At 36.9% G+C, this 27326-nt stretch overlaps 1 protein-coding gene across 2 annotated transcripts in view; it reads right to left on the bottom strand.

Annotated features, from left to right (window-relative positions):
- The window catches only part of EFL1 (elongation factor like GTPase 1), a 218837-nt gene that overhangs the window by 164464 nt on the left and 27047 nt on the right, over nucleotides 1-27326 (bottom strand). For both annotated transcript variants that reach the window (XM_036735929.1, XM_036735928.1), the window contains 8 exons: nucleotides 22172-22305; nucleotides 19901-20038; nucleotides 18839-19053; nucleotides 6021-6144; nucleotides 4342-4418; nucleotides 3525-3661; nucleotides 1944-2066; nucleotides 12-111 (listed from right to left, as the gene is read on the bottom strand). In XM_036735929.1, the coding sequence (XP_036591824.1) occupies nucleotides 12-111; nucleotides 1944-2066; nucleotides 3525-3661; nucleotides 4342-4418; nucleotides 6021-6144; nucleotides 18839-19053; nucleotides 19901-20038; nucleotides 22172-22305 (1048 nt within the window). The remainder of the gene's footprint in view (nucleotides 1-11; nucleotides 112-1943; nucleotides 2067-3524; nucleotides 3662-4341; nucleotides 4419-6020; nucleotides 6145-18838; nucleotides 19054-19900; nucleotides 20039-22171; nucleotides 22306-27326) is intronic.

Genomic DNA, 27326 nt, shown 5'->3' with positions numbered 1-27326 from the left:
TTGAGCCTTACCTCGGTTTGTTACGAGGTAAAGTCTTTGCATCAACTGCAAACATTTTGGAAACAAAGATGATCACTGGGGCTGTGTCTTCACTTCCACATTTCATAAAAGCTAAATAAATAAAAAACAAAAGTCATCCTTTTTCTTTATCTACTGCAAGAAAAACCTTAGGACAAATGAGATTTAAGACAAAACAGCACTTAGAGGTAAAACTAAGCTACGATTTTAATGATTATTTTTAAAATTCCACTTAAAAGACTGCTTTTCCAGAGAACAAAAATGCTTCCCTTCTTCACTCAGGAAAAAAAAAATCAATGTAATCTGTAATGATTGACTTGTATGCCTGTTATTTGCAGTGAGTGGTTGGACTACAGGCCCCAGAGTAAGACCCCTGAAGATGTAGGAGTAATTGAAATACTAAGTTAGGAGAGGGCAGGCCATTCTAGCCAGAGAAGTGATACATTCTGTGAGAAGAGCTAACAAGTATCCATACAGCAGGGATGGGGGATAACCTGTAAACTTAGCAAATCTTAAGTAATCCAAGCTACAGTATTTGAAGCCTAGGAGGCGTCACACATCCCTTCCAGCTCTAAAACTATGATCCTATGACTTCCATGCTACAATTCTATATCCAAGGGATACTAGGAGATACAACGATGGCGGAATATTATTAATAGGGAAATACCATCAAACTCTCTTGAAACAGTTTCAAAAATAACTCTTTTAACGTTCCAGAACCAATTTCCCTAGCTGCTCTGAAGCCAATGGCAGATGGGGCTGGTGTTGGGAGAGGCTTTGGGAACTGAAGAATTTTCATGCCAATGTGAGAAGGTGGGGTTTGAACAGCCCAGAAGTAGCAGCTCCCAAGCTGGAGATGGCATAGGAATTCCTACGTATGCTCTTCAAATATGTGATCAATCATCAAATATGTAATCAAACATAAATCATAGGCTGCCTATAAACAGTTTGTGCCCTGTGATTTTCCTAATAGTCTTTTTTTCCTACTAGCACTCCAGAGCAGGATGGTGATGAGAAGAGTCAGCTTTCTCTATGCCCTTTCAGAAATGATTCCTTGCAACATTTACATGACTTCAGAATTTACTTTTCATGACACCAGACTAGACCCTAACAAGCCAAGCGCCTGATGGATTTCACCTAAAAACTTTAAGAACATTATCTAACTTCATATTACAGCAAAGCAACATATTGTTGTCTATAGGAAGAAAGAGCATATTGGGGTTTAAATGGGGTTTTAAGGAAACTGCCACTGAACATTTCCAAACTCCTTCCTGGCAAAGTGCCCTTACATTTTTAAACCAAAGTGAGAATCAATCTGATAAAGCTCTCTTTCCAAGGATAATCTAAACCAATTTCCCTGAGGACTCACTCAGCATGCCTAAATATACCTGTTTTGGGAACCCTGGCTCACCACAGGCTATGGTTAAATGCTGCCATACATACATGTTTCTTAAGAGCAGCTTTAACATTATTTTAGTGACAGCAGATCATATTTTAAGTTTATTATACATCCATCGACATAGCTGTGTTATTTGTGTATAGGCCCAAAATGCCATAAGATTTCAGACCTTGTGTTTACTGTAAAAGAGAGAAGATCCATTTAAAAACAGAACTGACAAGAGTACTGCACTAGAATGAATATCATTGGTTCAACCACAATCAATCAACAATCATGTAGTGAGTTCTTATGATGTACCACGCACAGTGGTAGGTGCTGGAGAGACAAAGAAATAAATGCAGTAGTCCCAATCCTAGTTTTGAAGCTCAAATACATGGTGAATTGAATTTTAAAAACCATCACCACCAATGCTAGATCCAAAGCTGAAATTATACAATGTCTAATGACCAGAATACCAAATACTGGATCTGTAGTGTCAAAATGGGCTTTAGTCATTTCTAAGTTAACTTGTTCATGTTTAACTCACCTGTCTTTAGTTCTTGAGTTTCTGGTGGAAGAGAATCAAATGTCCTTGCTCCAGTGCACAGCAGCCTCTCCACCCGCTCAGCTGAGATGTCAAGAGGACTAGGGAGTTTCTGACATACCATGTCTAAAATCTACCATTAAGGATTCAAAGCCAATGGGCTAGACTTTGCCCCTAATTCTTTGTACTAGCTTTTTAAAAGGTATCATTATCAAATGATATAGACGAAGATCAGCAGATTAGAAGAGATGGTAATCGTGCACAGGTTATGGGTAAATGTAAGGTCAGTAAAGCACACTGAATATGTTGGATCTTCACCACAATCCAATATGGCAGGTATGACAGAACAATATCCCCACCTGACTGATAAAGAAACTGTAACTGAAACTTACAGATTTGTATAATATTTGCCCAAGGTACAAATGGAGTATTTAAACTTCATATAGTATATAGATATCGCATAAAATTCCTGTATAACAAATAAAAAGCTTCATTTTTAATTCTTTAGTGCAAAAACAAATACTAGCAATTGGTAGAGGGCTTCACTCTATTATAAGGGCTCTGGTGACTACTATATTGATACTTATAGCTAGAGATTTCTGGGAGATAATCCCCAGAGAGAGCAAAATTCTCAAACATAGAACTGGTCCTGTAATAATGAAGAGAGCTGAGGGTAAATTTAATTTAAAGAAATCGTTAAATAATTTAAAAAAAATTATCTAGACTGGACCCATGATTTCAATAAATATTGGGAATTCATGGAAAACCAACGTAAATGGGCACCTATTCTGCAGCTTCTAGTCTTAGAGAGTTGTCTGGGGCATTGGAAAGTAAAGTGGCTCCTGGTGACTTGGCCAGGCCAGGAGTCAGAGGCAGAATTTGAGGGCAAAGTCTCCATGACCTTGACCTTGAGGCTAACTCTCTAGCTACTATGTAACTGCTTCTCATTTAAAGAATAGGAACTTTTCTCATACAAAACAATATGAACTTAAAAAAATTAAAAGCCTCATTACCTACATTTTAAAACATTTACACATCCATCTTCATTAATAATTGCAATTAAGATGATTTGATTTAAAAATATTCAAATATATATAGTTTCCCAGGCCCATACACAGCGTGAACAACTAAAGTGTCCCAGGAAAAGGAAAACACTCTAAATGTATTTAATAAACTAGCTCAGTTAAGAATAGACAAGTGAACAAAGGCCATTAGGATAGGAAACAGTGATCAGCTGAAGATAACAGTGATATTCAAATGGAACCAAATTCCCAGCAGAAACCACTTTCAAATTAACCAGTGATACCCAAGGGGGGTAAAATGTATTTTGTTAAACTATAGATAATAAATATGACAAATGTAGGTCACCTATGATAAATTTAGGTCACCTTCTTCCCTACACATGTTAGATTTAGTTTGAAGAGGTGTTATGGAAAAAAGGAAATCCCTACAGGGAAAAACAAATATCATATGCAAGGACTTAGAAAAAGCTCATTACATTACCATAAAAAGCTTCAGCATGGACAGCTTTATTTTCAACGGTCTTCATGGTTCATCAATAGTAGGGAATTTCAAAAAGGATACCAAGAACACTATTTGATATTGGAAGCCACTGGCTGCAAATGGCATTGATCTGAACTTTAGGGTCAGAATGACGTGCCTCTCGGGCTCCAATTTTTAATCCCAGTGAGCTCACTATTTTATCAATTTTTTCTTTGTCTCTATAATTTTTCAAGAAAACAAAAACACAAGATTATATTTCTACACGCACTGAAACAGAAGTAAAATTTAATTAGCTATTGGTTCCCATTATTACTTTTCCAATAAAAGACTATAAATATTTGGAAGGGTATTCCTACCACAGTGCAAAAAATAACCTGTTCTGTTTTTTTTTTAATTTTAAAAATGGGAGATTCTAAAACTCTTTTATGACAAACCACATTACCAACAACATACTTTTGCAAAAGGAATAAAAGAAAATTACTAACCTGTCATTCATAACGTAATTATAACAATAAAATTAACTTTAATTTCTACTTGTTGCAGGCAAATTTTATCAAATTAATCCTAAAATGGGAATGGATGTCAATTTTTTTTCACAGAAACTGACTCTAATGACCCCAAGCCTTGTCTTTCTTGTTAATAACACATAGCTATTATCATCATCCCACCACCATACCACCTTGTACAATCCTGGCTAATTACACCCATTAGCCATGATTTTACTTGGGCTGAATATTAATAGTAATGTTTGGTTCACCAACTGCAAGCAAATCTGTTGAAAACTGCTATCCCCTTTCCTTTGCAACCACACTCTTCTTGAAGCATGGTAAATACCTAAGACTAGCATATTGCTTAAATAGAACTGACCAGAATATCAAGCACTGTATCATAATCTTACCTTTTCAAGACTGCATCATAGAGACTCCATATATTTTCCAGGACTAACTGTACAAATAACGGTTTCTTTCCTTTTGTCTGTAAGAAAGAATACATATATGGTTGGAATAATAACTCACATTTATATAGCACTTATGTTTTACAAAAGGCTTTCCACACAAACGGTCCCAATAATGTAGAAAGGGAATCAACCCCCATCTTCCAGGTGAAACAGAGGTGTAAAGAGGTGAACTGACTTGGTCATGGTCATAATCTAGCGAGTGCTAGAGCCAGAATTCCCACCCAAGTGTTCTGATTCCTGTGCTCTCTGGTCTCTACCAGATTGTCTCTTGAGATCTTAAACATTTGACAGATGTCTTAACACAATTTAATTTCACACTCGATTCTTTATCAACTATATGTCTCATCAGTTTGCAAATATTTACTCAACATAATTTTCAGTTTGGCGTAACCTGTAGTTCAGCATTCAGAGCCAAATTTCAATTATCCATACCAATGGTGGCAAACAGTAACACAAATAATACTTAACAATGAAAAAGGGAAACCCTGCTGTTGCAGCTGTCCCACTGTTAATGCTTCCATTTCAATTCAATTCAAACAACATTAATTTCTATGGCTACTTCCATTGCTCTTGCCACAAATGCTCAATAGAGGCATCATCTACCCTAGTAAAGGAGCCAAGGTGGTTTCAGTTTTAATTCTGTGAGTAGCCCCTTCATATGGAACTCTTTCTACGATGTCATGCCCACTTCCCTACTTCTTATACAGAGTATACTAAACATAACTTAACATTTTCTTTATAGCTCGGGGCCGTCATTATGAATAGTAAATACTGTATTGCATTATAACACAGAGTCCCGCAGGACCAACGAAATGCCAAAGAATGTTTGCCACTACACTAAGTGGCCCCAGATTGCTGAGACATGTATGGTAAATGGCAAATATACAATCTCTGACATATAAAATGTGTGGTTCTCCATCATTTCCCCAGAGCTCTTGTGTAGCTAAGTAACCTTAAAATAATTTTTTTAGATCTATAAGAGACTTCTAACTTTATAGAGACACAGAAAAACAGAGGCCAGAAAGGGGAAGTCACAAGAATCAGGACTTGAAGTTGAATCTCTTCACTCCAAACTATGAGAAAATGAGTTGTTATGCCATCTAAGTTTAAAGGCCAATAAAAATTCTTATCTAAGCACAATAACTGGGGAAGAAAGTTTTTAAGTGTTAACCAATTTCAAAAAGTAAAAAACTTTCATGACATGAGCAGCATAAATGAAAGATGAACTAAGTCCATTACAGCTGTTAAATGATATAAGATATTCAAAGGGAAAGAATACAGCTAAATATCAAAATGTTATATGCCACACTTTCTGTGACTGTTTGAATACAGACATAATTTTCTTCAATGTTCAACATTACAACTTCATCTCTGAAATCCAGAGAAATTTGTGAAATGGTATAAATGAACCTACATGAAAAGAATATTACTGGTATTTGTGCTACATGTGTTGAAAAATTTATTAAGGTCATAATTTCCATGCTACACTGAATAATGAAGAGCATTAAATATCAGCTACTACTTATATCTATTGGTAGAAAACTTCAAAGATTTATTTTTCTTTAATACATCAATAGTGTATCCCACTACAAAGTGCCTCTTCATCTTAATGTATTTACCTGGTCAACTTTCATAATCTTCTTTGATTTTGTATTTAGGTAATAATCTCCCCATAAGGTCTTCAAAAGAACATCGGCCTTGATGCCAAGTTTTTGGCTGTATAGTTTGGCAAAATGTTCAATCCTGAAAGAAAGTGATTTTCCATAGCAATATGAATTGTGCAAAATATGTTATACTTTATTGATTTCATAAGTAAAGCAAGAAGGAGAAGGGAAGTTGACCTAAGGATCAGATGGGAATTGGGATGTTTAAACCATAGACAGAGTATATTCATTGCCTCCACGATTTCATCAGTGTAGAGAATTCCTGGCATGGAAGATCCTTCCACCAATGCAAATCAACTCTTCTGTGGCTTTTAATCTTAGAAAGATGCCTAGGGCATGAAGAAGTCAAGTATTTTGCCTTGTGGTCACACAGATAAATATGTACTGTAGTCAAGACTTGCACCTAGGTCTTCTGGATTTCAAAGATGCCGCTACTTTATCAATACTAACTCAGTCATTGCGCCCTTCCCAATCTCAAACTAAAATGAGTCCAACTTCCTAGAAAAATATCCCAAGCACCTTGATTTTAAGTAGGGTAGTTCCACAGATGTAGGGTGGGTATACATAGAGTATACATTTCTGTTCTTTTTTTCTTCTATACATTAAAAGAGCTGTGATATTTCATCAGTGAATTTCCTCCATTGATAGAGACTATACACAGCCCCTCCACGTTCTTAATAGGTAGATTTATGAATTGATGTGGCTAAAAATTTCCATCACTTGGTGGCCAATATATCTGCTCCTGATTCTCCTTGAAATGAGGCTTGCACTCAAATACCAGACATACAATCCACTGCTTGGCCTGCACTCCAAGTCTTTCTAAATTTCTAGACATGCCAGAGCTGTTGTTCAATATCATAGCTTTTGATGACCCACACCTTCAACCATAACAGCAGCAAATGACATGGATGTAACACCTTACAATTAGAAGGTACTTTACATGCCTTATTACAGGTATTACATGAACTTGACAGCAAACCTGTGAGCTCAGTAGTACAAGTACTATGGTCCTCTTCTATACTGCCTCCCAAAACAAAAATAGGAAACTGAAGAAAAAAGTAGTCAAAATTTTATATTCCATTCTTGGTGCTTCTTAAGTAGCTGCCACATTCTCAAAGAGATTAAGTCACCCTCCCAGGACTACACAGTGAGTTAGTTGCAAGATGGAGACTAATCCAGGTCTCCTGTCCTACATTCTTTTGGGTATGCTTTGTGTTACTGCTTGTAGAGGATACATTGCTGGCCCCCAAAAGTCAAACAAGAAATAATGAGCTTTTTATCAACATGCAACTTGCAATGAAGTAACAGACAGCTTACTTAGGAAATCTGTGTACAGTTGCTGAATTATCTTTGTGAGGCTGAATTAAGAAATATTCCTGGGGCAGCTAGGTGGCGCAGTGAGTAGAGCACCGGCCCTGGAGTCAAGAGGACCTGAGTTCAAATCCGGCCTCAGACACTTGACATATGTACTAGCTGTGTGACCTTGGGAAAGTCACTTAACCCCAACTGCCCTGCCAAAAAAACAAAAATTAAAAAAAAAAGAAATATTCCTGTTTCTCAGAGAACTTTATTTCTTCAGAGACTTAAGTTTAGTTGTGAGCATCTGACCTAGGAATCCAGAGACATTTACAATGGTCATTTCTTCCAAACAACATCCTAAAAAGTAATGTTTCAAAAAGCATGGCACTCCAGACAGTATCTTAAAAGATGCCAGCATTTTCTGAAAGTAAGCCAAAGGCAATAAAACTCAGACTTTTATGATTCATTTGATGTCTGCAATTGCTAATATACAGTTTGACTGCACCCTTTCAACACATGGATTTTATATGGGAACCCCAGATGTGCTATGTTCAGCACTTGATCCAAAATAGAACCATCTAAACTTCACTCACTCTTCCCATAAGCACATGGAAGAAGTTCAGAAAGCATCAGCAATTCTGTCATGGGTGTACAAGGGTAGATTCCTGCACTGGGTGGAAGAAGACACTAGAAGACTTCTAAGGTATCTTCTATGTATCATAGCAATTACTAGTTCACCCTTCCCTAATAAAACAATATTTTAGTAAGAAAAAGAGATAAACACCAAAGAATATTGAAAAGTGTCCTAGACTGGGAATCAGGAAATGTAGATTCTACTCACGGCCCTGCCACTAACTAGATGTGTGACAACAAGGCAAACAAATTCTATCCCATCTAGGCCTAAGTGTCCTCACTCTAAAAGCGATGTGTACGCTTGGGTCTGTGGCCTGATGGCATGGTTGTGTCTGCAGGGAACATGCTAAGGGTGGCTTATATCCACATCAATACATCAGTACAAAGCCGAGATTGGGAATACCACCGTAAAAGTCTAAAGCTTTGAGGGGGCAGAATGGAACACTCTTGGCAGCTGGCCTCTTAATCCTGTGCATTCAAAAATTTTGTTTCTTGCCTCTAGCTTCCCACTTCTGTTTTAACCCTTTGGAGTCCAGGACTTCTAAGAGGTCCTGGTTCCAATCTGGCCTTGCCTTTGGTAGATGTTAGTTTGGATCTAATATTCTAACTCTACCTAGCCCTCCTCAGGTAGGGATTTTCCTCCAGCCTTGGTGATTGCCATAAGTGTTTGCACACATTGGCTCCTACTGTGGAACATATAATCTTTTTTTTTTTAAGGTTTATAAAGTTCATTACATGTGTTATCTCATTTTGACTCAATAACCATAGGAAGTAGGTGATATAATAATCCCTATTTTGTAGATGAGGAAACTGAGGTTGAGAGGTTAAATGACTTACCCAGGGTCATTCAGCTCAATAAGTATCAGAGGGAAGATTTAAATTCTGGTATTCCTGAATCCAAGTCCAATATTTTATCGACTATGCCACCTAACTGTTTTGTGGGGCATACAATTTAAGGGTCCTCTTAGCCTGAATGTTCTTAGTCTATGAGATCTGGACTCCTTCTTGGAGACTAGTTAGCATTAAAAATAAAAACTCTCTTTTCCCTCTGAGAAGAGTAGCCTATCTAAAAAGCTTATTATTGAAATGGAGACCATAACCAATTAATACCCTTGACTACACATACTATTCAAACTAGACAAGACAAAGCAGGTAAAATAAAGACACTTGCCTTCACAGGACAAACAAATTATAAATTGTAATAAGCCAAGAGGTATGAGAAAAGATTGGATTTTTTAAAAAAGCTCTCTTTTTAAGAAGTTTTGACAGTAGCTCACTTTTATGTTTCCCCAACACCTAGCACAATGCCTGACACATAGCAGGCACTTATTAAACACTTGTTAATTTGCTGACTGGTCAATAGGTCTTAATCTTTCAGTTTTATAATAAATAGGGAGAAATTGGAGGAATTGGAAACCAACTAAGAAAAGAAAAAGGCAGCACTAGTGAGTAGGAATTGAATCACTGTGAGTCAGGGCAGTAATGGAACTTCAAGAAACCTGAGCCTACCCAAATTGAGGGAAGGGGAAAGGAATAAGCATTTGCTAAGCATCCACTATGTTCCAGGCACTGTAAAGCACTTTACAAATATTATCTCATCTAATCCTCACAACCATCCTGAGAGATAGGTACTGTTATTACCCCCATTTTACAGTTGAGGAAACTGAAGTAGGCAGAGATTAAATGATGTGTCCCAGGCACAGGGCTCTATCCATTACATCACCCAGCTGCCTGAAATTATTTGCAAGTCTTACCTTTAATCGATGTATGATAAAAGCCTCACTTTAATTGGACTTTCTTATATGTACTTCACTTTTCAAAAATCTTGTTTTCACGTTTTGCATGACTGCACATGTATTACCTATATCAAACTGTTTACCGTGTCAGGGGAGGGTGGAGGTGAGGGAGAGAGTGAGAGAATTCAGACCTCAAAATTTTTAAAAATGAACGTTAAAAATTGTTTTTACATGATATTTAATTTCTGAAGATACCCCTTGCTTCTTCCCTTAATTCAGAGAGCCATCCCTTTTAAAAAAAGCCACAACACTTTTAAAAGGCACAAATGGGGGAGGGGGGTGGAATTAATAAAGAATTACTTAGCATTTCTTTAAAATTCTAGGCTAAGTGTTTGGCTTAAGAGAATCAGCCTAATCTTTTACATTTATATGCCAAATACAGTATCACAATCATCAATATATATAATAATCCCTCTAAGGTGCTACAAGATCCTGACTAATCACAAAAAGATTAAATTAACAAGCACAAAACCAGAGATATGAATCCAGGGCCTCTGGTTCCAGAGGCATAACTCAGAATAACTTCTATCCTCTAGCTCTCAACCTGCCTTTCAGAGTTACACAGAGTAAATGTAATTCGTCTTCCATAAAACAATCATTTAAATACCAAAGAACAACAGTTATGCCCCACATAAGTAGTCACTTCTTCAGGCTAAACATTCTCAAGTCTTTCCTCATACGATAGGGTTTTCAGAACTCTCACCATCTTGGTTACTATCTTCAGAATGTATTCTTGTCATTGTCTTTTGAAAATGTAGCCCAAATCTAAACGCTGTAACTCATACGAGATCCAACCAAAACAGAGTACGGTGGGATGGCAACCTCCACAATTTAAACACTAAATTTTAAAGTGACCAGAGATTGCACATCTCACTGCTTATTGATACTGAAAGAACATAAGGAACCAACTGTCTTTCTTGTGGGAATCGCTGTCACTCTAGGTGGCTTCTACCCTTTAGTTGTTCAACTGATGTGTTAAGCATAAATGAAAGATGGTAGATTTAGGTCTGTAAATTCTCATCTTATTGCTTTCATTCCATCATTCCAGCCTGTCAAGATCATTTTGAGTCTTGATTCTGTTATCTATCACATTAGCTGCTACTCCTAGGCTAGTGATATTTGAAAATTTGCAATAAATGATTTACTTCTATGTCTTCATCTGCATCACTGATTAAAACGTCTTAACACAGCAAAAACAAATGCTGTGTCAAACTAGACTTCACTTTTCAAGGCTGAAAGCCTGATTAACTTCATTAATCAAAGCTATTCTAAATTCACATATTAAAATAGTGTAAATCCACCTAATGGTGGTATCATTCATCCCGCTTTCTTCATCTTTTCCAGAGGTATCACAAGAGACTCTGTCAAATATCTTGCTAAAATCAAGACAAACTGTGTGTGTGGCATTCTCAAACTATCAGTCTAGTAACCTTAAAATAAAAGGAAATTAGATTAGTTGTATGTGACTTCTCGGTGAATCCACTATACCTTTTTGTTTTCTAAATGTTCACATAGATCTTAATCTGATTTAATAATCTAATCTAGATTTTTGCCAGGAAACAACACAATGCTTAGCCATTAAGTTTCTAGTATCCATCCATGTTGACAATATCTGTCTATTTCTATTCCTTTGACACCTCTCCCACTCACAATTATTTCTCTAGACTACTCAACAGGGGTTCTGTGACAACATGTACAAGTTATTTCAGTACCCTGGATTGTAATTTGTCTGGGCCCAGACACTCTTAATTCATTTAAAGCTACCTAGTACTTTTTTCTTATCTCCTAACCCATCTTGGGTTTCAATTCCACCTTTAAGATTTTTTTTCCTTCCCTTTCCAAGTTGCAAACTCTTTCTTCCCAACTAGAGAACACAGAACAAGAGAAGATAAGCAGTTTTGCCTTCTTTTTGTCATCTGTTAATATTACACCATCTCCTCTAACCAATCTCTTCCCTGCTGTTCTTGCTCAGATATAACAAAAAAGGATTTTATTTGTCTTTAGTATTTTTGGCAAATCTCAGTTAATTTTGACACTCTTCTTATGGGGTCGTACCACTCTATTTGCAGTTGGATTGATATTCTTATGTCAATCTTTTGTCCAAGTTCTTTCTAACGTTGAACAAATTTTCTGCAGTACAAAAGATTACCTTACATAACATTCTCCAACTTTTCCCCCATTGGGATTATTTTCAATCATCTTGTCAGAATTTCACTTTTTAGAGACTCCTAACTCCTGGAAAAAATATTTTCTTTCAAAGTTTCTAGCCAAAGACCCACGTCCTTATTTTTTTTCCATTAAAACCTATGGTCATGTCTAATAACAATCACAAGTTCCCTTTCTTGGTAATCATGGGCTTTAGAGGACACGGTCATTATTTCTCACAGCTTCTATCACTGTCACATTTCTAGAAGCTCTCCTTTGCTGGCTAGAATTAAGGGCAAAATAGAAAAACCCTCATCTCACCCTCCACCTTCTCAAAGATGAAACTGCCAGTAAGCCAAGTCAAGAATTTATTAGCTGCTCTGATTTGAACAGAAATGACCCTCAGTTAATAAGTACACCCCATTCCCTGAACAATTCTACTTAACTGATATTTCAAAGTATATATAAAAATGCTATTTTAAAAACTGTGTTCATATATGAACATATATACATACATCTGTGGATATACATGTGTATATATAATTTACATTTACACATATGTGTATATTTATATAAATATATTTATATGTAGATATATGTTTATTTATAAAAAGTCTCAAGCAAAGTTACCATTCCTGATGATACTAATCTTAAGAAAGAAAAGGACTCTACAACCAATGTCAAGGCATGTTTAACAATGGTAAATCAACACAACTTATGAGTGAATTTTGAAACTGTTAAAAAGCCTCAGAGGATGTCTAGTTCAATGTACTATGTACCCAGAAAGGAATCCCTTTTACAACGTCCTGGACAGTTGAACATATTGCCTCTGTTTAAAAACTTCTAATGAATAAAATTCCCTCCTTCCCAAGGTAACCTGGTCAACCTTTACATAGTTTGAATCCTTTGGAAGTTTTTCATTATGCCAGCTCTAAATCTGTGCCTCAACTTCCACTCATGGTTTTCAGTTTTGCCCTGTGGGGTAAAGTGGAACCAGTCGAATCCAACTTCCAGATGACAGCCATTCAAATACATGAAAACATTTAACACATCCCTTGGAATCCTCAGTTTCCTCATTTGCAAAATGAGAGAGTGCGAATTAAGCACAATGAGGCTGTAACGTTTAGATGACAGCCATTCAAGCATATGAATCCATTTAGCAGGGTTCCCTGAGATATCTATAAAGTGAAGTGGTTGAACTCTGGCCTCTGAGGGCCCCTTATAGCTCTAAAACTGTCATGATAGTAGTTTTACCTTCTTTCCCTTGTGTATTATCATCCCATCCACCTCTTGCAGTGGCACTTTATTTGACATCTCTCTTGCCCCTAAATATAGGCAAAAAGTTCTGTTATTCTGAGCACCTGCCACTACCCTGAGTTGATTCTGGGCTTGAGTATTTGACATACCACTCTTACCACACATGGATTCACCCTCTATCACACTTTCCCTTGCTGCAAGCTTCTACACATGCCTTTGTGCACAAGTTCCCTGTACTGACACACTCTCATAAACATAACTCTATGGATGAGTTCCCTATAGAGCCCCATGGCCATCTCTGGCAGCTCCTTCTTTTCCTCCCTAATTCTCTCTTTTTTGTCTTCATGATTTTCTCATTTGTCCTAGACTGACTTGCCCTCTAGGATGAGCCCTTGAAATCCTGCTTAAAATCTGTTTTCCTCAAAATCTACAACAAAGATTAGGCTTATGGGCTGACTCTCTTCCTCTATCAGAAATTCTAAGATGGAATGGTCATCTTCCCTCAAGATTCTCATCAGCTCTATTTCAGAAGCCATTTGCTGGTTAGAATCAGGTATGGAATAAGCAGATGCCTTAGTCACTTCCTTGACCTTTTAAGGAATGAAATGATTACAAAGACACATGAAAATGTATCAGACCTTCTTCTGACAGAGTTCCAGCAGACGTCCTGATAACTTAAATTCCCATCTCTACAATACCATGTCAGGTTGATGCAATTTCCTAAATACATCTATTTCCTTTTATTCAGGTTGTCTATAGTACACACTGATAGAGACTATAAATTCGCTTTTTCCTCCATTGATTCTTACTCCAATGATCTCTCACCACGTTCTCCAGTTGCTGGATTTTATCACAAGAATATAGCTTCTAAAAATACTATGCTATTTTCTTGTCTTCTCAATGGGTAGGGGAGGGTGTGGAGGGAGAGATTTGGGATTGAAAATAAAATTTTAAATTAAAAAATATGTAATTTTATCCCACTGGCCTTTTTACATATTCTCTATCTTTTTAATCAGATGTACCCTCCCATGGCCACATTCCAGGCATTAAACCCATTCTACCTACTCTTAGGAATACATTACTTATTAGGTCCAATTTTTCTTTTCATATCAGGATGGCTAGTCCCTGCTTTATTATTATTTTTTGCATGCTTTTATCTGCGTATCTAAGGACACAGATTTTATTGCTGGACCCCTAAAATATTATCTCCCATAAACCTTGCTCCTTCTATTGCTGCTCTTCCTAAGCTATAACTTGCTCTAGTACCTGGACTTGGAAGATTTATACTGGCAACAGAAGCCTCAACCTGAGCTACCCTCACCAATGCTCTTTTATGCTGAACACAGGTGTGCGTGTTAAAGCTTCACAGTAAACTATATATGCTCCCTGAATGCAGCAAGTATTTCATTTTTTGTTTTTGTATCCTTAGTCTCCAGCATAGTGACAAGTACATAGTGGATGCAGGATAGTAACATTTAAAAATGAACCCAGATGATTTTCTCAAAAAGCACTTCTTTCTCTTTTTTTTTTTTTTGATTTTTTTTTGGAGGGGGGAAGGCAAGGCAATTGGGGTTAAGGGACTTGCCCAAGGTCACACAGCTAGGAAGTATGTCAAGTGTCTGAGGCTGTATTTAAACTCAGGTCCTCCTGACTCCAGGGTCGGTGGTCTACTCACTGCACCACCTAGCTGCCCCAAAAAGCACTTCTTTCAAAGGATACTTCATTATCCCTGTTAAGTTATAAAGAAGAGTTCCTCCAGCCCTTTCACCTTACTACTCTAAAAGGGAAACCAATCTGTACTTTGTTCACCTATTTCTGTTACTTGGCAGTACAGAAACATTAGTGCATCACGTGATCTGGTCACTGCAAAATTCCCCATAGTTACAGGAAAAGAAAGCCTCAGTACTCTGTCATTCTTGATGGCAGTTCTCTCATGGCACACTGCCACAATGAGACACCTGTTGGCTAAGCTGGTGGCTATTTATTCATAGCTTCCTGCGTTTTTTTCTTAATATCATTGGAAACTGAAAGTTTCTTGCCAAAATCTCAATGCAAACAGAAACTGCCCACTGCTGTTTTCTTTGAGTGGGATTTCAAATAAGAATTCAATTTCCAGTCATTTTGCACCCTCTCCTCCTACTTTTTATCCTCTCCCAATAATCAGATTTTAGAAATCTCCATCTTGCTACTTCTTCTATTTTTTAAAAAAGTAATACTTAAACTTTCCCCATATGGAAACCAGATCATAAGGGAGCTTTTTGAAAGCAGCCAATACAACACATCCAAGATTGTTATCTAAGTATGTGAAATATTCAGTTATTGACTGAGATTTATATCGCTTAAAAAAAAAGCCAAACACATGAGCTCAAAGAGATAAGTCAGCTACATTTAATCAGGTAAAGACATCATCTTCTTGCCCTTTCTCCACCCACAAACCTCCCTGACAAAATTATCTTTACATAATTTATAAACGAAGATTTCAACTAAACAAACATGAAACATTAATAGTAACCTTGAAAGAAAAAGACAAGATCCCCATCTTGTGGCCAGTTGGCAGAATACTCAAAAATCATTTTAAAAGAACCAACTGAACTTTTAGATATAATGAAGTATTGCAGAATAGAGAGGCTTCAAATAAGGGAATTGACATCATAATCAATCAAGATATAACATGTTTTAGGAACCCTTCCTCCAAAAAAACTGCCATCAGTCTTTTTATATGGCAATGAAACACATCATAATGGCAAGCCAATAACAACCTGGGTGATAAATTGGAAACAATCAACAGATGTTTATTAAAAACCTGCTACGTACTAGGCATGGTGCCAGGAGCTGGGGATAAAAAATAAGACAATCCTACTCACAAGGAGTTTACATTCTAACAGGAAAACAACAAGTATATTTATAAGTATACATAGCATAAATATAAAATGAATAAATATAAATAAATGCAAAGAAGTTAAATATGAGGCAGTTGCAGAGAGGAGGAAGCACTAATAGTTCAGGGGATCTGGAAAAGACGTCATGCAGAATACGGTGCTTGAGAACCTTAAAGGAATTAATTCTATATGCAGGATTTAAAGAGATTTCAAAAGACCATAAAAGACCATTGGTGGGGATACCAGGCTGAGGGTTCTGCTGCCAGTATAACTCTTCCAAGTTCAGATACTAGAGCAAGTTACAGCTTAGGAAGAACAGCAATAGAAGGAGCAAAGATTTATGGGAGATATTTGAGGGGTCCAGCAATAAAATGTGTGTCCTTAGATACATAGATAAAAGCATGCAAAAAATAAAATAATAGAACATGGCCCCTTCTCAATTATGTGTCCACAAAGACACAGTTTACTGGAGAGAACTCTCTGCAGAAGCTTTGCCTGGGCCTTTCTCATTTCAATCACTGGTACTCCTAAATGCATAGACTATCCTCATAAAGAGATGAGAAAATAGGCATGTGGGTTGATAGCTACTAATATCTCTTTGGGTTGCCTTTTTTTTTAAGTAATAGTACTACCCATGATCTTTTTCATTCTTTTGGAAAGTTCTTTTTTTCATTCTTTGAGGTATAATTGCAAAGAAAAATACCCCCCTGCCCTGCCCAATTATTGGCCTAATTTGTTCATTTGTTTCAAACTTATACTTCCACTGGTATATGGAAATTTTGGTGAAGGAGCCCGCTTTACCAATGTATCTCTACAGCAATTCTGCTCAGTATTGTCTTAAAAAGTTGTCCACAGGGTTTTTTTTTTCCCGTTTGGGTCTGTGTCTTCTTTCACAACATGACAAATATGGAACTATGTTTTGCATGCCTGCACATGTATAAATAACCTATATCAAACTGCTTACCACCTCAGGGAGGGGACAGAGGGTAAAGGTAGAGAATTTGGAACTTAAATTTTTCTTAAATGAATGTTAAAAATTGTCTTTACATGTAATTGGGGCAAAAATAAAATATTACTTAAAATAAAGAGTCCACAGTCACTGAGAAATTATGTGACTCAGTCAGGATCACAGAGTTAGTACATAGCAGAAGCATAACTTTAACCTAGATTTTCCTAACTTCAAGATCAGCACTCTATCCACTATTCTATGTTGCCTTCACTATCTCTAAATAACCTATTTTACTGGTGGCAAAAGTCACTAAGAGGGAAAAAAAAGCTGTTTATTCAGTTTCTCAAAAATTAAGCAATGTAATAATGCCTGTATTACTTAGATTGGAACATGATTGTAGACAAATACAGATAGATTCCTACCATCACTTTAACATTTCACTTTTCATAGCAATGAAAAAGGCCTAAGCACCGAAGTCTGAACAGTGGGAAGTTCAGACAGTTAACCCAGAATTATCCATATGAAGATAATCCACTTCCTAAATTTTTTGCAGAAAAAAACCTTTTCATACCCACATTCTCTGGTATTCGTTTCTCCCAGTTACTTCTCATCTTACTCCTCCCACTACTCTCTATCACTATCAACTGAGACGTGCTCTAGGAAGGCAAACTAATTTAAGTCTAGTTAAGAAATGCTACAGGAAATAGTAACCATTTTTATGTAATGGAATTTTAGGACTAGTTTTGCAAGACTAGGTGAAATAAAAGTCAGTATATGCTCTTTCCCATCAATTGTCAAGGGAAAAGAAGTGGTTTGAACCCAAAAGGGTGTTTTTTCCCCTACCAGCTCTTCAATGTTTTTGTATATTTTCTTGTTTTAGAGGATGGTTTGAATTTCACTGGAATTTTTTTTTAGATGGCTGCAATGTTTGGGATAGTTTGGGATAGGAATCTGAAGGGGAGTTGGACAAAAGTATTAAAAAATTCACATCACGAAGCCTGTTCTACGAGGTAAACAGTATAAAATCAAGGTCAAAACACCGAGACGCCAAAGAGAAAAGAACCAGAAAAAGCATATGCACTGGATTATTCATTTCACTTTTCATATGATAGGGATTCAAAAATATTTTTATTAAAACAAATTTATAAAATTATAAAAATCAGCAAAACATTTCTAGACCACATGCCTCAAAACAGCTGTGTATTACAGAACCTTCTTTTCCAGTGTATTCTTTGAAACTTAATTCTACTGCTATTTGACTGAAGAAAACATAATTACTCAAAATGCATTATAACTTGGCTTGTACCAAGTTGCAAGATGCATTACAAAATCAAATATAAAGTATTTTCAGATAACATTCATTTTGGTTTATCCATGCCTTCCCTCCCCTGTATTAACATGGATAATCAAAACTTATTACAAATGAAATTTAAAAAGAGTTCAAGGAGAATTAACTATTTTCTGTCTCAAAAGGATTGTAAAAGGATTAACTCACACTGTAATAGTGTAATAATAACAATCTTGATATGTACAGAGCCTTACATAGACCATCTCACATCTCACTTAGATAGGTACTTCAGGTATTAGTATTCTCATTTTACAGACTAAGAATCTGAGCCCCAGAGAGGTGAGCTGGATTGCCCAGAGCTACACGACTAGTGTTCAGAGCCAGCGTTCTAACCCGCGCCTCTTCTCATTCTTTCCACTATGCCACACTGCCTCCTGGTGTGGCAGAAAATGTAGTAACGATAGTGATGTTGAAAAGCCTTTATTTTTCTGATGACTATAACTTCTCCTGGATTCAAACAGACTTACCCAAAGCCCCAGCCATCTATGGCACTTGTAAACATCACATTTCCCTGATCTGGTGAGAAGTAAAGGTGAGAATCATCTGTGTGCTCCAAGCCTGCACTCCAGTCATAAACTTGCTCTCCTGGTACAGAATCTGAACTCTCTTGGGATTCGGTTTCTCTTTTGGCCCATTCTTCTAAGACTTTAGAAGTAAAAAGAGCCCCAGTGAGTGCATTAATCTAGGGAAGACAGGTAAAATACAAAAATGTCATCCAGATGGTAAGAAATGGCCACTGTAGATATCCACTGTGGGGTATATACTCTCTAATGCCAGGTAGCTAGCCTTTGAAGTAACGAAAGGATGCTGCCAATTCATATTCAATTCATGAAGAAAATGTATGACTACCTTGCCTGATCAAGGATATTCTTGATCTTACTTAGAATAAGATATTATCAAGTTTGAATTGTACATAGTAAAACCAAATCAGAGGTATTCTGAAGGGTCATTTTGTGATTTTAATACAAATCCTCTAGCAAATTTTCATTTTTATTTCCCAACACACTCAAATAGCAGCTCTCATTAATAAACTTGACAGCACAAATTGCTTCACTATAGTCATATTGTTTTTAAAATGATGACCTACGACCTACAGATAGTAGAGGAGGATTTTTTAATAATTTTTTTGGATTCGGTTTGGTTTTGACTTTTGCATAGCAAACTTTAAAGTGTTTAATGAATGAATAAGCATCTATTTAATCACTTACTATATATAAAGCACAGGGCTAAATGATAATGATAGAAAAACATCTTAAAATGTACTTTAAAAAACTCAGGGTCAATCTTCCCACCACTCTGTTGCCTTCCTCCCAGGCCATGTACCCTCCCCATTATGGAGAAGCAAAAGCCTCTCAGAAATGATTGCCCACAAATACATTCAGAATTCTGATCTTTTCCAAAGAAAGCTTCACCTAGTTTTCCTGACATTATCTTGTCCATCACATCAACTTTTACCTCAGGAACTGCCCCTCTTAAATTTTCCTGTGACCTTCCCAGTTTGGTAACAAAAGTATAATTTGATACAGTACCTGTTCCAAGATATTCTTCAAGTGAGAATAGGCCTCCTGAGGGGTGAATTTAAGTTCCACTATCAAACGATCTATTTTATTGATCACTAGAACTGGGCGGATGTTTTCTAGCCAGGCTTGTCGAAGAACTGCTTGCGTCTAACAAAAACACACATGCAAATATGGCTTATGGTTTGATAGAATTAAACCACATTAAGAAAACCTTCAATGCAAAATAATCAATACATTTCATCCTATCCACATAAATTAGTCAGCAAATACATTGCTTAGTGGGTATACACAGGATTACTGAGTCATTTACTAGGCACTTGCTAGAAAGGTTAGAAACATGGGACTGGGTTAATCAGGAAAATTTTTCTGAAGTGAATACTGAGCTAAAATTAGAGCGAGTGACAAATTTAGGGGGAGAGGGTTACAGAGATTGTCCATTAGTGATAACAGCTGCTCACAGTGATAAAATGATTTACAGTTTACAAAGTGCTTTTGGGCAAATCATCTTGTTTGATCCTGACAAAAATCTGCAAAGAAGACAATATGTTATATTACATTTTAATCAGCTTTTAAATGATACAGTCACAGTAAGTGGCTGAATCAGGTTTTGAACCAAAATCCAATTTTAAGACTAGTGTCCTGATGCAAAAGGACAATCAAAGCAATGGTCTCAAAGTTGGGTGAGAAAGGACTAAATGCACAAAACCAAAGACGACCAGTCTTACTGACGGAAGTCATAGACTGAAAGAGAACAAGAGAAGAGGGAAGTCAAGCAGGGTGAAATTAATTGGAAGAAACCACTGAAGGAGTTATAGTGGATAAAGAAGACCCCGGGAAGCCCCAGGAAAACTATAAAAAGTGAAATGGATGAAGCTCCAAGAACAGAAAAATGGCTCAAATTTCCACAGGATGGCTGCACTACCACCTCTAACTCAGCACTGGAAATCAAACTCTCATTTGTGTCTCTGGGTCCACCATTCTTCAAAATTATGTGCCAGGTTTTCTCCCTAGCATTCCACCTCAGTTATCCTACTGAGTCATCCTTTTCAGGTCTGCTCCCCCCATGGTCACTTTCTATCCGTGCCCACAGTCACTAACCTAGTAGAGAACCTTATCTTTTCAGTAGGGCCGGGGCCTCCTAACTTCCCCCCTCACTTCCAGACTCTCTGCTCCAAAGATAAGAAGGGTTAGCCACAGGAGGTATTCCACAAGTGTACTGTTTCCAAGGGGGACAAAAAGCAATCTTGAGCTCCTTTCATCATTTCACATTTATGAATCAATCTACCCATCAAGAAATAGGATAATCTTCTGTTAAAAAGAGAGAAAACAAACAAACAGCTCATTTAATATAATGCCCAAGTGGTTTGTTTGCCTCAGATCTCCAAAGCAGTATGCTCAGTTGCAAGGCTGCCACATTGGCATTCACTTCAAGATCCCCATCGATGGCAACAAGCATGACCCAAAGGAAATATTCTGTTCATATCATCCATGCACCCCTAATTTCTTATTCTGCAGAAGGGCTGCTTAGTTCAGAAGCTGCCTTTGAGAATGTGACAACTACTTAAGAAGCACCAGGAGTGAGAAATGAATTTTTTTGACTACTTTTTCCTTGATTTCAAATTTTTGTTATGAGAGGCCGTACAGAAGAATAAAAAGAATGCCAATCAGTGGCTCAGGAGCCCTGAGTCTTAATCCCACCTCCCCCAATGACTATCTATGCAAGTTGCCTCCCTAAAGTAATCAGAAAATGAGGCAGTTGGTAGGAATTAAGGTCCAGGACCTAATCTAAACTACTTGGGATTCAGTTTCCTCATCTGTAAAGTAAGTTGGGCTAGATGATGTTTAAAATCCTTTCAGTTCTAACATCAGAGTATGGGCATATCCTCTATACAAGTAAATATTATATATAATTCACTTGATCCAGAACACCGTGCTAATCCTTAGGCAAGAGTGTAAAGCAGACTGAAGCAGTCATGAGGTAGCAAAAGGAGCCCTGGGCTTGGTGTCAGAAGAGTTCAATTCAAACCCTGGCTGACTGACACTTATGTGGGCACTGTGACCGTGGGGAAATTAATTCACCTCTCTGGGCTTCAGCTACTTCATCTATAAAGGCAAGGGTTGTAAAACTTGTACCACCTTGCTCACAAGGTTGTTGTTAAGAAAGCACTTTGTAACCTTTAAGGGGCTACATAAATGCGAGTTAGTGCTCTGATCTTCCTGAAGGTTCATTATTTCCTCTGTTATTTCCAGTAAATGCAATAGCTTCTCACTGTACATCACCTGTGGGCAGACTCCTTCCACAGCATCCACCACAATGATGCAGCCATCACAAATTCGGACAGCAGTTGATACTTCAGAAGAAAAATCCACGTGTCCCGGGGAGTCTATTAGATTAATGAGGTACTCCTGATCGTCTGAAATCAAGTTTTAAAAATATATGTATTTTAAAAACACGCAGAGTAGAGGATTTCACAGCAGGTGTGCTTATACACAAAAGCAAAGAAATTCCACACTAATAAAAGCAGTTCCACAGAAAGCCCTGAATCAGAACCTACCGACCTGTGCCTACCCCAAGTTCAGTTGCTGTCATCCCCTGTACCAAATTGAAGACTTCTAATTCTTGAGATAAAGTTAGCTGTAAATGGGATGATCTCTTCCCATCTATCTAGCATTCCATATGGGGCAAGTCCCTGTTTGACATATGACAAATCGAACTTAAAAGGATAACAGAGTTCAGGTCCCTCACAACTTCAATGGCCATGATAAACTGGAAAGGAAAAAGAATGTAGAGAGATTGGCTGAAATTGTATCCTACCAACATCCTGACAGAAAACATCCTAAAAAGGGACCTGTATATACAAAAATATTTATAGCAGCTCTTTTTGTGGTAGCAAAGAATTGGAAATCAAGGGGATGCCCATCAATTGGGGAATGGCTGAACACAAGTTGTGATATATGAATGCAATGGAATACTACTGTGCTATAAGAAATGGGGAAGATACAGACTTCATAATAACCTGTTAAGAACTACATGATATGATGCTGAGGGAGAGGAGCAGAACCAGGAGAACATTGATTCTGTGATGACTAACTTTGATAAACTTGGCTCTCTTGTATTTGAGCAATACAAGGCTCAAAGACAGCTCCAAAGGACTCATGATGGAAAAAGCTAGCTACATCCAGAGAAAGAACTATGGAATATGAATGCAGATTGAGGCAAAGTATTTGCTCTCTTATTTTTTTCTCTTCTTTCTTGGTTCTGTTTCTTCTCTCTCATGATTCATTCCATTGTTCATAATTCTTCTTTGCAACTTGACTATTGTGTAAATAAGTTTAATGTGAAGGTTTATATAGAATCCATATCAGACTGCATGCTGTCTTGGAAGGAGAGGGGGGAGGGGAGGGAAGAAAATTTGAAACTCAAGATCATGTAGAACGAAGTGTTGTAAACTAAAAATAAAAATCTAATTTTTTAAAAGAACCATCCTAAAACAAAAACCCTGAAGTCTAAAATCTTGAGGAAATCTAAAGAGGAAATATAGGTGGCTCCAAAATCTGTAGTCTTATGCTTTGAACAGCTTCCAAGGCCTGACAACTTGAGATAAGAATCACTCATACTTTTAAGTTTCCTTTATGAACAAGTTTCATATTGCCAATTTTCACATTTGTCCTTTGGTCATAATTAACCATGAGGGCTCTGATTTCATAGCAAAAAAGAAAAGTGGTGACTGTGTAAATTTGTGAAAAAAAAAACTGAAACTAAATATGCAGGTTACCATTATTCTCAGCTCCCATATCATAGATGATAGCCAGCACTACCTCCAAATTACATCTTTTTATGAGATAAGATCATAGATTAACAGAATCACAGTTTTAAAATAAGATGGGCCCTTTCAAGACCATCTAGTTTCAACTTCTGTTGTTTTTTTCGAGACAACCAGGGTTAAGTGACTTGCCCAGGGTCACACAGCTAGTTCTACCTCTGATCTTGTAAATGAGGAACACGAGGCCTAGATAGGAGAGGTGATACGCCCAATACCTTATGGCTAGTTAGTAATAAAACTGGAAGAGCTCAAATTTCTTACTTCTCAATTGGAGGCTCTTCAATATCACCCTACCTTCTCATTTGATTTTCTCAGGGATCTCTTTTCAAAAGGGAAAACCACAGGACTTTACTGAAAGATCAAACATATGACTTATTTTCACATATGGCTTATGAAACTCATCTCCCAACTTTATACTCAAGCCTCATGTGCATTCATAATCAATCACAAGGAGGAGTTTTGGGTTTGTTCACTCACTTTAAGCCAACTTTGATAAAAATTATTTGTTGTCAAATTTATTTTATTTTATCCAAATTCATAAAACTTAAAAAGAGATAAATTTACCTTTAAAAAAACCTCTTTCATATTCTTCAGTAATAACTACAATAAATACAATCCAGGTTGCTTTACAGAACTCAGAAATTCCAGAAGCTGCTCTGCATCGTAACATATAATGACGAGCATAGTAAACATGGTTACATTTCAATTTACTTTATGTCATATCTTTGTCCTGATTCTTTTGTTACATTTATATGATACATGTTACTTGAAAAAGTAACAAATTCTCATCACCCAAAATTCTGAGAAATCTCTATTACACTTCACGTATACAAAGGTGTTTTATTCAGTAATTAATCAAACAGTAGCTCTTTTTCACACAACTTCCCACACTTTATTAGGCCAATCTTTGACTGTGGCTGGTTCTTCTGATTCCAATGTTTGGCTACTAACAGCAAAACAATACATTCCTGTCTCAAAGTTGGAAATATGTCTCTACTTAGGAGAGCATTTTAGTTGAGTCCCAAGATAATGCTATTCCAGGGAGAGACTCAATTTATTTAAATACAGTGTTCTAAACAATGATCTTGGGGAGTAAGCTCCACAAATATAATTTTCCTTCCACACCTTCAACAACTTGCAGAAATGGAGGGATTTCTATGAATTATACCTGCTGGCACTCTATAGCAACTGCTTAACAACTAAAGGTTAACTTTTTAATGTTCAAGGCTGAATCACATAGTAGGCAAGAGGCTCCATGTACAACTAAATATTTTAACTACTTCATGGCCAGGATTTCTTTCCCATTATCCATTTTCCATGATCTCTCTCTCAAATTCCAACATTTGTCTAGAGACACCTGGGTAGCTCATACATATGAACCCCAATATCAATTTCAAAAGTCTGACCCAAAAAAATGGTAGCTTTAAATAAAATTCTGGTATCTAATCATAGCATTAATATGAAGACAAATGAGGCAAGATTTTTCATAGGGTTTCACAGAATAGTTGAGTTAATGCTGCACTAGTAAAGATAATGGGAACGCTTTACACACAGATGACAGACTTAAAGAGAAGCAACACCTAATCCCATCTACAAATACCAGTGAATATGTACCAGCAATCTGCAAACTTCTTTAAAAGTGCTATAGAAATGTGATCTGAAGAGAGGGGAAGGAAAACATTCAGAAATCAAAGTGATAAAAAGATATCAACATATATATATATATATATATATATATATATATACATATATATGTGTATGTGTGTGTGTATATGTATGTGTGTATATATATATATATATAGAGAGAGAGAGAGAGAGAGAGACAGAGAGAGAGAGAGAGGGAGGGGAATGAATGAGTTATCACAGGACTGGAAAATGTCTAATGATCTTCTTTCATTTGATAAAAGGAAAAGAGTGCAAAGTCAGCCAGCTAAAAGCCAACCAATTTGAATTCTATAACTAGTTATTAAAGAGATAGTCAGTGCACATCTAGAAAAGGCAGTGGCGATCATGAAGATCCAATCATTAAAAATATTTCATAAGGGACAACTTTATTTCCTTTTTAAAGGTTTTTTTAACAGAGCTATTAAACAGCATGACAAGGGGAATAATATAGAGTTTATCTAGTTTTAACAAAGCATTTGACAAAATCTATAATGTTATGTTTCTGGAAATGATGGTAAGAAAAAATTCAAGTTAGGTAATGGTGCAACAAAGTATATTCATAACTAATAAATAAACAAATGTAATCTGCTGTTAGATGAAACAACAAAATAATGACTAATTCTACAAACTGCATGAAAACGAATCTCATTACTTCATGTTCACATTGCACGGATTTGACAGGATGGATGCTTAAGGGAACCAAGCAACCATCCAGTCCAACTCTTTCACTTTATAGGTGAAGGAACTAGCCTCAGAATGTTACTTGAACTGAACAAGTATTTATCAGGTACTCTCCTATTGCGTCAGGTGCTTTGGAGTATATAAAAATAAATAAAACATAGTCCTTACCCTTGGGGAACATACAATTGTATAGAACAAATAAAGACATATACAAATGCCTTCAATACAAAGCACAATATGATAAATAACAGGAGAGGAGCATACAACTTGCCCTTAAGAAGTTCTGAAGGAAGAAGCAATCACATTTCTATCAGGAGACATAACAGAATATGGATGGAAGAGGAGGCATCTGGGCTTGGGGGGCTGATGGGCAGGACTTGAACAGGCAGACAACCAGAGACAAGGGAATTCTAGCAAGCAGAAATAGCACGCCAGAGGTAGAGAAGAATGAAGCACAGGACCCAGCAGGAGCAGTGGCTAATCCAAGTTTGACTTAGCAGTAAGGTAGGGTTCACATGAGGGAGTACTAGGAGATAAGACTGGAAAGACAGCTTAGGAATCAAATTGGAAAGGAAGGAGAGTCACGCTGAGGAGTTTTGATTTTATTCTGTAAGCAACAGGAACCACAGAAGGATAAGAAAAACACTCAGGATTAAAATCTATAAAACTTGACTATAAATTGGCCATGAGAGTGAGATAGAAAGGAGAGTCAAAGGTGACAGTCAAAAATTCAAACCTGTGTAAATGAAAAAACAGTGTCATTAACAGGAGGGAGGTTAGGAGGAGGCTCTGAGAGCTGAAAATTGTTTGGGGCAAGTGGGATGTCAGTTTAGGGTTTGGGGGAATGGAAAGTGAGGAGGTACAGTGCTAATTTTGGTTTAGGCATTCTGAATTTGAGGAAGAGATGTATAGCAAAAAGTTGGAAACAGAAGACTGGAGTTTGGGGGAGACCTCAGGGAAAGAGATAAAGATTTTAAAAGTCACCCGCGTAAAGGAATCGTTCAAAGTTAAGTGACTCGCCCAAGCTCTGACAACTAGTGATAGTCTTGGATTAGAATTCCTTATCCAATGTCCATTTGATTTTATTCCTCACCAAGTAACAGAAAACTAAATAAGTTTATAGTTCAAGTTTATCTGTGCCTAGGGGAGGGCAGCTAAATGGATAGAGTGCTGGGCCTGCAGTCAGGAAGACCAGAGTAAAAATCCAACTTCCACTTACTGTGTTTTTACTCCAGGCCAGTAAGTCATTTAATCGTTCTTTGCAA

Source organism: Trichosurus vulpecula, chromosome 8, assembly GCF_011100635.1.
Source record: "Trichosurus vulpecula isolate mTriVul1 chromosome 8, mTriVul1.pri, whole genome shotgun sequence".
Lineage (NCBI taxonomy): Eukaryota > Metazoa > Chordata > Mammalia > Diprotodontia > Phalangeridae > Trichosurus > Trichosurus vulpecula.
This window is presented reverse-complemented; position numbering and strand designations above follow the sequence as displayed.